General features: G+C 43.5%; 1 protein-coding gene across 5 annotated transcripts in view; it reads right to left on the bottom strand.

Moving 5' to 3' along the window:
- The window catches only part of LOC141096188 (beta-crystallin B3-like), a 368,074-nt gene that overhangs the window by 272,175 nt on the left and 81,263 nt on the right, over positions 1 to 14,636 (bottom strand). For all 5 annotated transcript variants that reach the window (XM_073582654.1, XM_073582655.1, XM_073582656.1 and 2 more), the window contains exon 3: positions 14,429 to 14,513. In XM_073582654.1, the coding sequence (XP_073438755.1) occupies positions 14,429 to 14,513 (85 nt within the window). The remainder of the gene's footprint in view (positions 1 to 14,428; positions 14,514 to 14,636) is intronic.

Genomic DNA, 14,636 nt, shown 5'->3' with positions numbered 1-14,636 from the left:
AATTGTATAGTTACAGAAATCTGCTAATTAGTGCTGGGGGAGTGGATGGGCTTTGAAGAACAAGGCAGCTTGTCCTCTAGTGATAATTTCCTAATGATAAAACACAGACTCTATAACAGCAAAACACAGCCCAGTAAGTGACACATCCCTGGAATCAGGGAAAGTAAAGACCTTCTGACAGATTCCCATGGACAAGTATTCCATACCAGCCTACATGTGCAAAATGTCACTGTCTGATCAGGCAGCAGGTAATCTGCAGGTATCATGACCCAGAGCAGGAGAAGCAGAAAACAGTAACGGTGTGTTGTGAGAAACTAGTGTAACTATCAGTGTATTGACTGAAAGATCTGCAGCTGCGGAGTCCATTGGGAATATTGATTCAATTATTCATACTCTCGAAAGCATAAGCATACATAGACATGTCTCACTCCCCGAGTAGGACCACCTACTGGACACATAATCCAAGAGGCAATTAAATGGTTAAAACATAAGCTATACTATGGGTTTAGCAACAAAATGTTGCAGCAATCTGCTTAGCCACTCACATCCAACATGATCCTTCAGACTGGACAACTTATATAAAGTGACAGGTTCCCTTTACGCGTCTTTATTATTATTTTAAGAACAATTAAAGAGATCTGCACAAATAATTCACAAGTTACTGTTAGGTCAGTGCGAAGTCCACATCATAAAACTTAATAGGAAACATAGGGAATACACTGTGTGCAACCAGGGGAAATGGGGAGTGCAATGCATAGATTGAATCAATCTAGAATTACATTTAAAGTAGAAAAGAGATGATATCAATATTTGAGATTATTTATTCTATCTAATGAAAATAACATTTTTTATGCATAAAAAAAAAAATCTGTCACGATCTGTTATAATATGGAGCCATTACCTTAGTCATGACCCCATTGTTAAAAGCAACTACAATGCTATTGTGAACCGAACAGAAAGATTGGGGCCCTAGGGCAGAAACTGAATGGGTACATCACATAACTTATTTAAAAGTATTATATCAAATGTGCTAACTTACAGGATTATTCCCATCTTTATAAATAGATACTGTCAGATTGTGCTTGCAAGAAACAAGATTGTTTGCAATTTTGGGCTTATTAAAATTTTCAGCTGTTCTTCAGATATCAATTTTCTTGTGTTTATCGATTGATGCACAGGAACCGACCTGCCAGCTACAAAACAGTGCTAACAAGCTCAATAGAAAAGAACTAGTAAGCACTGAGCAAGTTCTGCTATCTAGCAGCAATAGTCTGTATCCTTAGCAACAAGTTTAAGAAAAGAAAAGTATTTGGATTTTAATACAGTTGTGCTCAAAAGTTTACATACCCCGGCAGAATTTTTGCTTTCTTGGCCTTTTTTCAGAGAATATGAATGATAACACCAAAACTTTCTCCACTCATGGTTAGTGCTTGGGTGAAGCAATTTATTGTCAAACTACTGTGTTTTCTCTTTTTAAATCATAATGACAACCCAAAACATCCAAATGACTCTGATCAAAAGTTCACATACCCTGGTGATTTTGGCCTGATAACATGCACAGAAGTTGACACAAATGGGTTTAAATGACTACTAAAGGTAACATCCTCACCTGTGACCTGCTTGATTGTAATCAGTGTGTGCTTAAAAACTGAGTGAGTTTCTGGGATCCAGACAGACTCTTGCATCTTTCATCCAGCCACTGACATTTCTGGATTGTAAGTCATGGGGAAAGCAAAAGGATGGTCAACAGATCTACGGGAACAAGTAGTTGAACTGTATAAAACAGGGAAGGGATACAAAAAGATATCCAAGGAATTCAGTCAGCAACATTCAAACTGTGATTAACAAATGGAAAATCAGGGGCTCTGTAAAAACAAAACCACAGTCAAATAGACCAACAAAAATTTCATCCACAACTGCCAGGAAAATTGTTTGAGATGCAAAGAAGAAGAAGAACCCACAAATAACATCAGCTGAAATATTCGACTCTCTGAAAACTATTGTGTTTCAAGATGCACAATAAGGAGGCACTTGAAGATAAATGGCCTGCATGGTCAAGTCGCCAGAAGAAAGCCATTACTGCGCAAATGCCACAAAGTATCTCGCCTTCAAAATGCAAAACAGCACATAAACAAGCCTCAAAACTTCTTGAACAAGGTAATTTGCAGTGATGAGACCAGAATTGAATTTTTTTGGCCACAAACATAAACGTTACATTTGGGGAGAGTTCAATGTTATGATTAAGTCACCGTATGAGGCAAAAACAGAAATGCTAGCTAAGTCCAGAAAACCAGAGAAGTTGGCAGCTATCGGATTGCAGACCCCTGAACCTATCAACACAACTAGCAGTAGCCGTGGGGGGTTCCTACGATGCCCTAGACCCTTCGATCACAGCCAGAGAATTAAATAGGCCTAAAGAAAGGGGAAATCTAAACTGCCCCAGAGCAGACCCCAAAGCAATAGGCAGCCCCCAACATATAATGACGGTGAAGCAAGATGAAAACACTAACAGACAGAAAGATAGACTGAGCAAAGACGGGGCCCAAGCTAACTAGATAGGAAAGGACAGGAAGGCTGCTGTCTGCAATCCGTGAAAAACCCTATAAAAATAAGAGCCAACAGACTGACAGTGAAAAAGGCCCTGAAGACAATAGGCTTCAAAAAAGCTATGTCAGTACTCAGGAATATTCTGAAGACAGAGCAACAGGCAAAAGGAGATTCAGCTCACCCCAGCAGGGAATGGCAGAATCCAGAAAAGCAAGGAAAACAAAAACAAAACACAAATGCTAACAGGCAAAGCAGAAAACTTAGCTTTAGAGGAGCAGGAATCAGACTGGTGTCCTAGAAGTCCACAAAGAAATCACCCGCAGGGCAGAAGGGCGTCGGCAGCCTTATATCCAGTCCGTGACTCCACTCAGCCAGTCATCCTCATTAGGCTCAGGTGCCTGATAATCAGGCTCATTACCTTCCTTTACCAGAATAGGGAGTTCACCAGACCTCAGTGACGAAGGGGAAAATGAACTCACAACAGTACATCCCCCTTGAGGAGGGGTCACCGAACCCTCAACCACGCCACCAGGGCGATCAGGGTGAGCCCGATGAAAGGCACACACCAATCTTTTGGCATGAATATCAGAGGCAGAGACCCAGGAATTATCCTCCTAACCATAACCCTTCCACTTAACCAAATACTGGAGTCTCCGTCTAGCCAAACGGGAATCCAGTATTTTCTCTACCTCATATTCCATGTTACCTTCAACCAATACAGGGTCTGGAGGTGCCACCCCAGGAACAACTGGTTCAACAAACCTCTTCAACAAGGACTTATGGAACACATTATGGATTTTAAATGTGACAGGAAGAGCCAAACGAAAAGAGACCGGATTAATAATCTCCAAAATCTTGTAAGGTCCAATAAATCTAGGCTTAAACTTAGGAGAAGCCACCTTCATAGCAATATTTTTTGATGATAACCACACCATATCACCAATCTTAAACTGGGGACCAATGGTCCTATGTCGATTGGAAAACCGCTGGGCCTTTTCCTGGGAGAGAGATAACTTATCCAACACTTGGTCCCAGATCTGGTGCATTCTCTCCACCACAGTGTCAACACCTGGGCATGCAGAAGGCTCCACCTGCCCTGAAGAAAATCGAGGATGAAACCCAAAGTTACAAAAAAAAGGTGACATCAAAGTGGCAGAACTAGCTCTATTATTTAAAGCAAATTCGGCCAAGGGCAAAAATGAAACCCAATCATCCTGATCAGCGGAAATAAAACATCTCAAATACGACTCCAAGGTCTGGTTTGTTCTCTCTGTCAGACCATTGGTCTGAGGGTGAAAAGCAGAGGAGAAGGACAACTGAATTCCCAGCTTGGAACAGAAAGTCCTCCAAAATCTAGACACAAACTGAACTCCTCTGTCAGATACAATGTTCTCAGGAATCCCGGGTAAGCGAACCACCTGTTGCAAAAACAGGGGCACCAACTCAGAGGAAGATGGCAACTTAGGGAGTGGTACAAGATGAACCATCTTAGAGAACCTATCACAAATCACCCAAATAACAGTCATTCTTTGAGAGACCGGCATATCAGAGATGAAATCCATTGAAATATGGGTCCATGGCCTCCTGGGGACCGGCAAAGGCATCAACAACCCACTAGAGCGAGAACAAGGTTTAGACCGGGAGCAAGTCCCACAGGACTGCACAAAATTCCTGACCTCATGAGACAAGGTGGGCCACCAAAAAGAGCGACTCACCAGATCTCTAGTACCAAAAATACCTGGATAACCAGCCAATGCAGAGCAATGAACTTCAGACATCACTCTCTTCTTCCACTGGTCAAGAACATACAACTTTCCACTGGGACAACGCTCAGGTTTGTCCTCCTGGAACTCTTGCAGAGCAAGTCTCAAATCGAGCGAGATGGCAGAAAGAACTACCCCTTCGCCTAAGATGGTAGCAGGCTTGGTCACCACAGGAGAATCAGCAAAGAAACTCCTAGAGAGGGCGTCTGCCTTGACATTCTTAGTTCCAGGAAGAAAAGAGACCACAAAATCAAAAAGTGTAAAAAACAAGGCCCACCTAGCCTGTCTAGGGTTCAAGCGTTTAGTCGACTCTAGGTAAATCAAATTCTTGTGGTCAGTGAGGACCACAACTTGATGTTTAGCTCCCTCCAACCAATGTCTCCACTCCTCAAATGCCCATTTCATGGCCAACAGTTCCCGATTCCCCACATCATAGTTACATTCAGATGGAGAGAACTTTCGGGAAAAGAAAGCACAGGGATTCATTTTAGATGTTACAGGATCCTTTTGGGACAAAACAGCTCCTGCACCAATCTCAGAAGCATCCACCTCTACCTGGAACGGGAGTGCGACATCAGGTTGCCGCAAAACCGGGGCGGAGGTAAATCTTTGCTTCAGCTCCTGAAAGGAAGCAACAGCCTCCGGAGACCAATTCAACACATCAGCACCCTTCCTAGTCAGATCAGTCAATGGCTTGGCAATACTAGAAAATTTTGCTAAAAATTTCTGATAAAAATTAGCAAAACCCAAAAACTTCTGGTGGGCCTTCAAAGAAGTGGGCTGAACCCAATCATAAATGGCCTGTACCTTGGCCGGGTCCATTTCAATAGTTGACGGAGACAAAATAAATCCCAAAAATGAAATCCTCTGTACACCAAAAAGGCATTTCGATCCTTTGACATACAGGGAATTCTCCCTCAAGATCCGGAACACAGTCCGAATATGTTCCACATGAGAATCCCAATCCTTGGAGAAGATCAAAATATCATCCAGATAGATAATCAAAAATTTATCCACAAAGTCTTGGAAAATATCGTTCATGAAGCACTGGAAGACAGAAGGGGCATTAGTGAGCCCAAAAGGCATCACCAGGTACTCAAAATGTCCCTCCGGAGTATTAAACGCCGTCTTCCATTCATCCCCCTGCTTAATGCGGATAAGATTATACGCCCCCCTGAGGTCAAGCTTGGTAAACCAGCAAGCACCTCTAACTCTAGAGAATAGACCCGAAATCAGGGGTAACGGATACTGATATTTAATAGTAATTTTATTGAGGGCACGATAATCAATGCAAGGCCTTAAAGAACCATCCTTTTTGGCCACAAAAAAAAACCGGCACCTAAGGGTGAAGATGATGGTCTAATATGACCCTTCTCCAACGCCTCCTTAATATAGGACCGCATAGCCTCGTGCTCGGGTACAGATAAATTGAAGAGCCGACCCTTGGGAAATTTACACCCTGGGCTTAGTTCGATTGCACAGTCATAACTCCTATGAGGAGGCAAGGACACAGACTCATTCTCACTAAATACATCATAAAAGTCCGCCAAATAGTCAGGAACATCATGCGACTGAGGAGAGGTGGAAAAAACCGGAGCCTCACTAAAGGCACACCGACAACCCCAACTCACCACAGACACAGATTTCCAATCCAAAACTGGATTATCAATTTGCAACCAGGGAAACCCCAGAACAACGGCATCATGCAGACCATGCAACACCAAAAATCTGCAATTTTCTTGATGGTCTGGGGTGACCCGCATGACCACCTGGGTCCAAAACTGAGGTTTATTTTTAGCCAAAGGAGTAGCATCAATCCCCCTCAAAGGGATAGGCGTCTGCAGAGGTGTCATCGGAAATCCACAACGTTTAGCAAAATCCAAGTCCATTAGGTTTAGCGCTGCTCCCGAATCCACAAAAGTCTTGGCGGAAAATGTGGACAGGGAGCAGATCAGAGTAATTGCCAGAAGAAACTTAGGTTGAACACCACCAACAGAAAATGTGTGTGCAAAGCGTTTCTCTCGTTTAGGACAAACAGAAATAATATGTGAGGCATCTCCACAGAAAAAATACAGCTTATTACGCCTTCTGAACTCCTGACGTTGCGCCTTAGACAAAACTCTATCACATTGCATAGGTTCAGACGTCTGTTCAACCGGTGGCAACACCTCTCGTGCAATCCGTGAAAAACCCTATAAAAATAAGAGCCAACAGACTGACAGTGAAAAAGGCCCTGAAGACAATAGGCTTCAAAAAAGCTATGTCAGTACTCAGGAATATTCTGAAGACAGAGCAACAGGCAAAAGGAGATTCAGCTCACCCCAGCAGGGAATGGCAGAATCCAGAAAAGCAAGGAAAACAAAAACAAAACACAAATGCTAACAGGCAAAGCAGAAAACTTAGCTTTAGAGAAGCAGGAATCAGACTGGTGTCCTATAAGTCCACAGAGAAATCACCCGCAGGGCAGAAGGGCGTCGGCAGCCTTATATCCAGTCCGTGACTCCACTCAGCCAGTCATCCTCATTAGGCTCAGGTGCCTGATAATCAGGCTCATTACCTTCCTTTACCAGAATAGGGAGTTCACCAGACCTCAGTGACGAAGGGGAAAATGAACTCACAACAGTTCAACAAGGCCTATGATGAAAGGAACACCATTCCAACTGTAAAAAACGGAGGTGAACCACTGATGTTTTGGGGATGTGTGCGCTACCAAGGCACAGGAAACTTGGTCAAAGTTGAAGGAAAGATGAATGCAGCACGTTTATCAGCAAATACTGGTGGAAAATTTGCACTTTTCAGCCTGGAAGCTGTACATGGGACGTACTTGGGAGATCTCAAGCCAGCAGTTCATGCTGGACAGCCCAGGAATTTACAAGACCTGGAGATTTTTTGCCAAGGAGAGTGGGCAGCTTTACCATCTGAGAAAATAAAGAACCTCATCCACAACTATCACAAAAGACTTCAAGCTGTCATTGATGTTAGAGGGGGCAATACACTGTATTAAGAAATGGAGTATGTGAACTTTTGATCAGGGTCATTTGGATGATTTGGGTTGTCATTATGATTTAAAAAGAGAAAACACAGTAGTTTGACAATAAATGGCTTCACCCAACCACTAACCATGAATGGAGAAACATTTTGGTGTTATTATTCTCTGAAAAAAAGCCAAGAAAGCAAAAATTCTACCAGGGCATGTAAACTTTTGAGCACAACTGTACGTTTTCAAGCACTATTTAAGAGTTTCCATTTATGAAGATGGGAATAATCTTTTAATTCTAGTGTGTTAAAGGGAATCGGTCACCAGGTTTTTCTCCCCAAAAAAGGTAGGGCCAGCACCTGTAAGCCCTCTATGACAGCATACTGTTCTATAAATGTCCCCAATCTACTCTGCATAACACAAAAAATAGCTTTTATTACATGCACCAAACTGAATTCTTACCCTGGGTGTCAGAAAACCTAGATAGACCTCTACACTGCCTTGTTACTGTTTTACTCCAAAAAATCTTAAATTCAAATTTTTCATATTTTATTTGTATTTGGTAAATCTGTCTTTGGCTTGGAACACTGCCTGAATCCTTCTGGGCATGCTCTCGATTGGGGGTCCAATCCAGCACCTCTACTTAATTGTAACTGAACCATTTCTTTGCCAATCAGGACGTATACTTCAGGTCTTTGTCCTGCTGGTACATTATGTCGTCCTTTTCATATGCATAGTACTCGGGTATATTAAGTAACTCGTCTTGTAGGATACTCACATATAGTTCATCGAACCTGGTCAAGTATCCAACGCATTTGTCTATGAAAAAAACCCCATATCAGGATCCCACAACCAATCTTGACAGTTTTTTTAATTTCTCAATCCATTAGCCCCATTTTCCCTTATTTCTTCCAGACTCATTTGCACCCATCAGAGCCTAACCTATTGACTTTTTCATTGCCCAAAATCACACGTTTGCAATCTTCTACTATCCACTTTTCATTCTTTTTTGCAAACTCAAGCCTAAGCTTCTTAATACGATATACAAGTCAAGGCTTCTTCACCTTTTTGCGGGCCACCGATCCAGACTCGTGTAACATGCATCACACGGTGCTTGCATGGACGTCTGGGATCTCACTATTACGAAGCATATGAGCCACCCCAAGTATTGTGTCTGTAGTGCCATAAAGCAGGGGTCCCCAACCGCCGGTCCGCGGCCCAGCACCGGGCCGCTGCAGTGCCCTTGCCGGTCTGCGGACACAAGGGGAGCCAGGGGTGGTCAGTGGCGTAGCGGGGGCTGGGGCGGCGCGCAGCAATTCTTAAACTGCGTGTAGCGGCGGGCAGGGAGCGATCAAGCAGCTCCGCTGCCTGCAAGAGGGAATAGCAGGAGCGGAGCTGCAAGGACCCGTCCAGCTTCCTGCCCGCCACCCGCACTTCCTGTCTCTGACTGACACAGAGAGGAGTGCGCCGCTGCTGTGTCAGAGCGAGGAAGTGCGGGCGATGCTGCGGACAGGTGAGAGGTGGTGTGTGTATATATAATGTGTGTGTGTGTGTATGTATGTCTGTGTGTGTATATATATAATATGTCTGTGTGTGTACATGTCTGTCTGTGTGTGTGTGTGTGTGTGTGTGTGTTTGTTTGTTTGTCTGTGTTTATGTAGGTGGAGCCTGGCCCTGGAGGAGACCATGATGGGGAGAGAAGGCCATGAGAAGGTAATGGGAGAAGGCCATGATGCCTGGGGTGATGGGAGAAGGCCATGAGGGGGTAATGGGAGAAGGCCATGATGGGAGTGATGGAGAGACGTCAGTGATGGGGTGAAGGCAATGATGGGGAGAAGGGAGTGATGGGGTGATCTATTAGGGAATGTGAGAACAGGTTGCATTTTGTAGTATTCAGGTAGAAAAAGACTTTTTCCACCACAAGGAGCAAAACAGTAACAATGCAGTGACATGACAAGAATCTGCATAACTAATCACATGCTAAATAGTTGCAAGTCAAATTTATTTATCAGTTAGCCAAGATGACTGTCTATAAAATGACGGTAGTCTCACATTCAAAGCAGCATAGGATGGTGAAATATTGAACCTGAAAGTCAAAAGTTGAAAACATTGTTACCCATTTGCTCGTCCGTTTATATATTATACTGTAAAGGGATTATAAGTATAGGCCCTACTTTAAACAGGGTGATAGGCTCCCCTTTAATCAACATCAGTCTATCTACACTAAAAAGTTTTTTACATGGTTATATTATTCAATGAAGTTGGAGGATTTTTTTATTTTATCTGTTGCTCACTGAGTGTTGTTACCAGTTTCATTTAACCTTCTCCAAAACTGATGTCACTGCCACAAAAGCTGCTGAACGTTTTGCAAAAAGCTTGACCGGTCCATAAACCCATTACACACCACTTGAAATAGTGTGTAGTGTCCTTTTTCGAAAGCTCTTGACTTACAGCTATTCATTTCTACTTCAGAACGAAGACTCCATTACTGGCTGTATGCACTCTCGGTGCCGTCCACCACCTCCTACACAGTTAGTGGAATGTGCAGTTAACAAAAGCAAACTAAAACGTCTCTTCCATCTCCCTAACATTTTTACAACAAAGCAACCCTCAGTGTATCTTAACCCACATTGTTTCCGTAAACCCTATCATCTCGGGAAAGAAAGCAGGAAACGGTTTTATTAAACCACGTGAAATAATAAACTCAACATTTCAAACATCCTTTATTAATTAACCACAACCAAAAATATCCTGCAGCGAGAAATTTTCATTCCCGTGACCTCCATAAAGTATTCTCTTTAGTAAGTTCAAATGGATAAAGAAGAAATATATACCAAGGGTGAGCAATTTGGCTTGTAAACAAAAAACATTACCAGAATATTTAAGGGAGTTCACTTTGAAATAACTTTATAAACAGCAAGCAGACATAAAAGAAAACTAATGTATAATATACAGTGGTTTCTTGCTCTTTGTCTCATGCAGCACTAATGATTTGTCTGAGTAATCCCAACCAGGCCCGGTACAAGGGGTAGTCCGTGTAGGCACCTGCCTAGGACGCTATCTCTTGCCTACCCGAGGGGTCACACTTTGGGGGGAAAAAATGTTGAATGACTGTGGCCGCTCGACACCTTCCTTCTGCTGCAGGCACTCGCCAGTCGCCATATTGACGAACGGAGCACAGGCACACAGGGGAGCATTGTCGGTCACTGACACAGCTCACCCCTTTCTCTGCCTGCACCCCGTCTCTGCCGTCGCTCCCGCCCACACTCAATTGTACTCACGTCTATCAGACATGAATACAATTGCTCTGATCACCGCTCAGCACAAGAGCAGAGGAGCTGTAATCTCCCCAGGTCCGCCAGGATCTCCAGCAAGAAGCCGGCTATTTCCAGTCTGCTCCTTGTGGAAGAAGGCGCATGAAGGGGACACCTGATAGTGCGATGCTGTGACGTGGCTTGTGAGGAGTAGTTACCGTTTGAAGAGGGCAGCGTGGTGGGCAATATGAAGGCAAAGTTTGAAGAGGGGGAACAGAAAGGATATGCAGATGGCAAAGAGTGAAAAGGGGGGAACAAAATGGAGATGGATTACCATGGTAGGGGGGACTAGTGTGGAGATAAAGAAAGTACCGTATAATGGACAGAGGACCACAAAACGGCATAGGATCGATGGTGTGATGGTTATAGTGGATAAGGGTAGACAGGTGGAGGCCAGTTACCATAGGAGGCGTATTTAGGGTACAGTATGGAGAGGTATTTTCAGGCAGAGGGCATTTTAATAACACTTATTTTTACAGGCACTGTGTGGGGATGTGCAGCAAAAGATTGGATAAGAGGGAGGTCTGCAGAGACAAGCTGTGGCTCTGAAAAGACATCCTGGCACCTAGACAAGATGGAGCGAAAAAGAAAGACAACTCCAAAGAAGATGTATTCTTGAAAAGGTACATGTTTATTTGTGATACTGACTGCGTCTCATCAGTACGGTGGTTCCTGTATGGTCCGCAGTCTGATAATCGCTGATAACAACAACGCCCAGTATCTCCTTATCATTCTTAGGGTCCTGTTACATTTAGCGATGCACCAGCGATCCCGACAACGATACGAGCTGGTCAGGATTGCTGGTGCATCGCTAAATGGTCGCTAGTGAGCTGCCAAACAGGCAGATCTCACCAGCGACGCAGCAGCGATATGCGATCCGTCGGCGGTCGCTCTTACCTGTCACACCGCAGCGATGATGACTTCCGCCTGCGTCCATGCGTCGCTAGTCGGCGCCAGCGGGACGCCAACGAGGAAAAAATGGCCCAGGAAATTCGAGCGAGATCAGCGATATCCAGCAGGGGGGGGGCCCAGTCGCAGGTACGTGTCACACAAAGCGAGATCGCTTGCGATATCGCCATTGCGTCACAAAATCGGTGACACTTTAGCGATATCGCTAGCTATCTCACTATGTGTAAAAGGGCCTTTAAGAACATACTTGGAGTTGTAGGGCTTTAGGTTCAACCAACACAATTGTTTATGGGGCTGACTTGACATTACAATTGATCGTTCAAGTACTTTTGGTTCTGGTCATGTATTCAGGTACTAATGGTGGTTCTGGCGATGTACTTATTTACTGATGGTGTTTCTGGTGCCATATTCATATACTATTGATGGCTCTGGTGCTCCAATTATGTACTGATGATGATTTTAATTTTGTATTCATGAACAGATGATAGTTCTGGTGATGAATATATCACCAAAATCATCATCACTACAGAGCAAAATCAAAGGTCAAAGCTAGATGCACAACAGCATGGTCACATAAAGATTGCACGAATGTTGTTGTTGTTCTACTTTTCAGAGAATTGATGTGCAACACGTCACCTTGTAGCCCCAGCCTTAATGCAACTAACGCAGCATAAATGATGACTGGACACATCCTTTCATCAGGTTTACCTAATGAATGTACTTAGTCCGCTACCTGTCCCATCACAATGTGTCTCTCCAGAAAAGACTATCAGACAGACCTTTATTCTACAATGTAGTGTCCACAACACTTTGCACTTTACTTCAAGCAACATTACACAGCAGCCATGACGAGGAATCAGACCTAGGGCATCACATGGTGGAGGAGCAGCATTATGCCTCTGTATAACTAGAAGCAAAATTGTGGTTGCAAGCTGCACAGCATTTTCAAGTGACCAGTCCTTAACTGATAGTTTTATGCTTTAAAGGGAATCTGTCACCCAATTTTTCGACCTCTTACCTCTGTAATTGCAAACAAAGGTTTCTGCACCAAATATTAAAGGGAATCTGTCGCCTTTTTTTGCCCTATCACACCTGCCGGCACCGTCATCAGGGGCTTATCTACAGCATTCTGTAATGCTGTAGATAAGCCCCCGATGTAACCTGAAAGATAAGAAAAATGAGTTATATTATACTCACCCAGGGGTGATCCGGGTCCGATTTTGGTCCTATTGGTGTAGCGGTCCGCTGCCTCCCATCTTCTAACGGTGACGTCCTCTTCTTTGCTTCCCGCCGTGGCTCCTGCGCAGGCACACTCTGCTCTGCCCTGTTGAGGGCAGAGCAGAGTACTGGTCAGAGAGGTCCGGCGCCTGCGCACTGCAGTACTTTACTCTGCCCTCAACAGGGCAGGTAAAGTACGTATGCGCCAGAGCCGCGACGGGAAGCAAAGGAGAGGACGTCACCGCTACAAGATGGGAGGCGCCGGACCGCGACACCCATCGGACCGGACCACCGGTGAGTATAATAGAACTCATTTTTCTTATCTTTCCGGTTACATCAGGCGCTTATCTACAGCATTACAGAATGCTGTAGATAAGCCCCTGATGGCTGTGCCGGAAGCTGATAGTTGAAAAATGGGGTGACAGATTCCCTTTAAATGTTGAATGCAATAAATGTTGAATCCACCCATTGTGCTGTGTCATTAGGCCAACATAGGTAATTCTGTGAAGTGGGGGTAATTGTATGGGTAATTCTGTCATGTCAATACTATTATTAGCCCTTTACTAATGTTCTGCAATATGGAAGGTGTAGGTGAAGGTATATGCCCAAGTGTGGAGTTAGAGGATATCTTGGTCTGGTCAGAAAGACACAAAATTCAGCTAACAACCAGTTGCAATTTTCGTGTGGATGTGTGGCCTGTGTAATAAGGGATGCCACTTCCAGGTTGGAAAATAATTATGAGGCATTTGGCTCTATGATTCCATGAATGAGACCCCTAACTAGAAGCTAGGTATTGGGGCACCTTTAGGGCATGTTTATAACCACCCTTCTTATGTAACAAAGGTGGAACACAGATGTACCAGCACATCATGAACATATAGCATTTTTCAACTGTATGTGCAATAATAATATAGTAAAATGTTTTGATGTAGATATAGCAAACATAATATAATGATATACTGACTAGTGATAAGAATTACTAGCGTAAAAGTTTGGGGGTTCGCCTCCTCAAGCTGGATATAAATCTGAAATACTAACAAAAACAATTCTTGTGATATGTAAAAGTAAGGTCTCATCATAGACAACCCTTTTAATCTCAGAGATCCGCCACAAAATCAGCTATTTTAAACTACTATAGTGAACTGCATATGTAAGCCAACGGAAGACATGAGCTATACGTGCTGAGGATTCAGACATTCATGTATGACATCTTATGCCCCAATAAGGCAGATGGACAGTGGATGCCCTGATGGCCCAGCCACGTGAAAGCAGGAAGTGTGCTGCCGGACAAGAACTGCAGCTTGGGTTACAGTAAAAATCACGTAATACATGTACCTGTCTACTTCTTGGTTATGTCCATTGTGTAGAAGGATTCATACATATGTGCTGTTTATTGTTGGTGAAAATGGATCAGTCATAGACAACAATTATCGTTGATACAATTGTTTCCTGGAAATAGTCGCCCATCTTTTCCATCCAGTTGACATTGCAAATATAGGATTCTTACAATTGCTGATATCACTTACGAATGTAACAAGTGAGAGAATGGAATCGGAGGTTTAGGAGGACGGGAAAGATAGGCTGGCTTACGATCAGATGTTGCTAAACCAGAACACTTTATCAAAACTGCAGATACATTTTACAACTAATCTTTAGTGCTCCCTTTCACATACACAAAGGCAGAGGCTAATACTTCTTACCTTCTGAGCAATATATCCTTGAGAGGAAAAACTGCCCCTCCTTTCTTCATTTGGTTTCTCAGATTTCAAAGGGGAATTTGGAAACCTTTAAAGAAAAATAAAAAAAAATAGAAAATCACAATAAGAAAACAGAGAAATATTTAAGAAACTGATACTTAAACCATGCCATGTCTGTGCCGCCAAGTAAATGAAATGAGTTAGGCTATGT

The sequence above is a fragment of the Dendrobates tinctorius genome, unplaced genomic scaffold (genome assembly GCF_039654945.1).
Source record: "Dendrobates tinctorius isolate UK_male_01 unplaced genomic scaffold, ASM3965494v1 ptg000073l, whole genome shotgun sequence".
Classification (NCBI taxonomy): domain Eukaryota; kingdom Metazoa; phylum Chordata; class Amphibia; order Anura; family Dendrobatidae; genus Dendrobates; species Dendrobates tinctorius.
The sequence above is the reverse complement of the archived record's forward strand: the minus strand, read 5'-3'. Positions and strand labels throughout refer to the sequence as shown.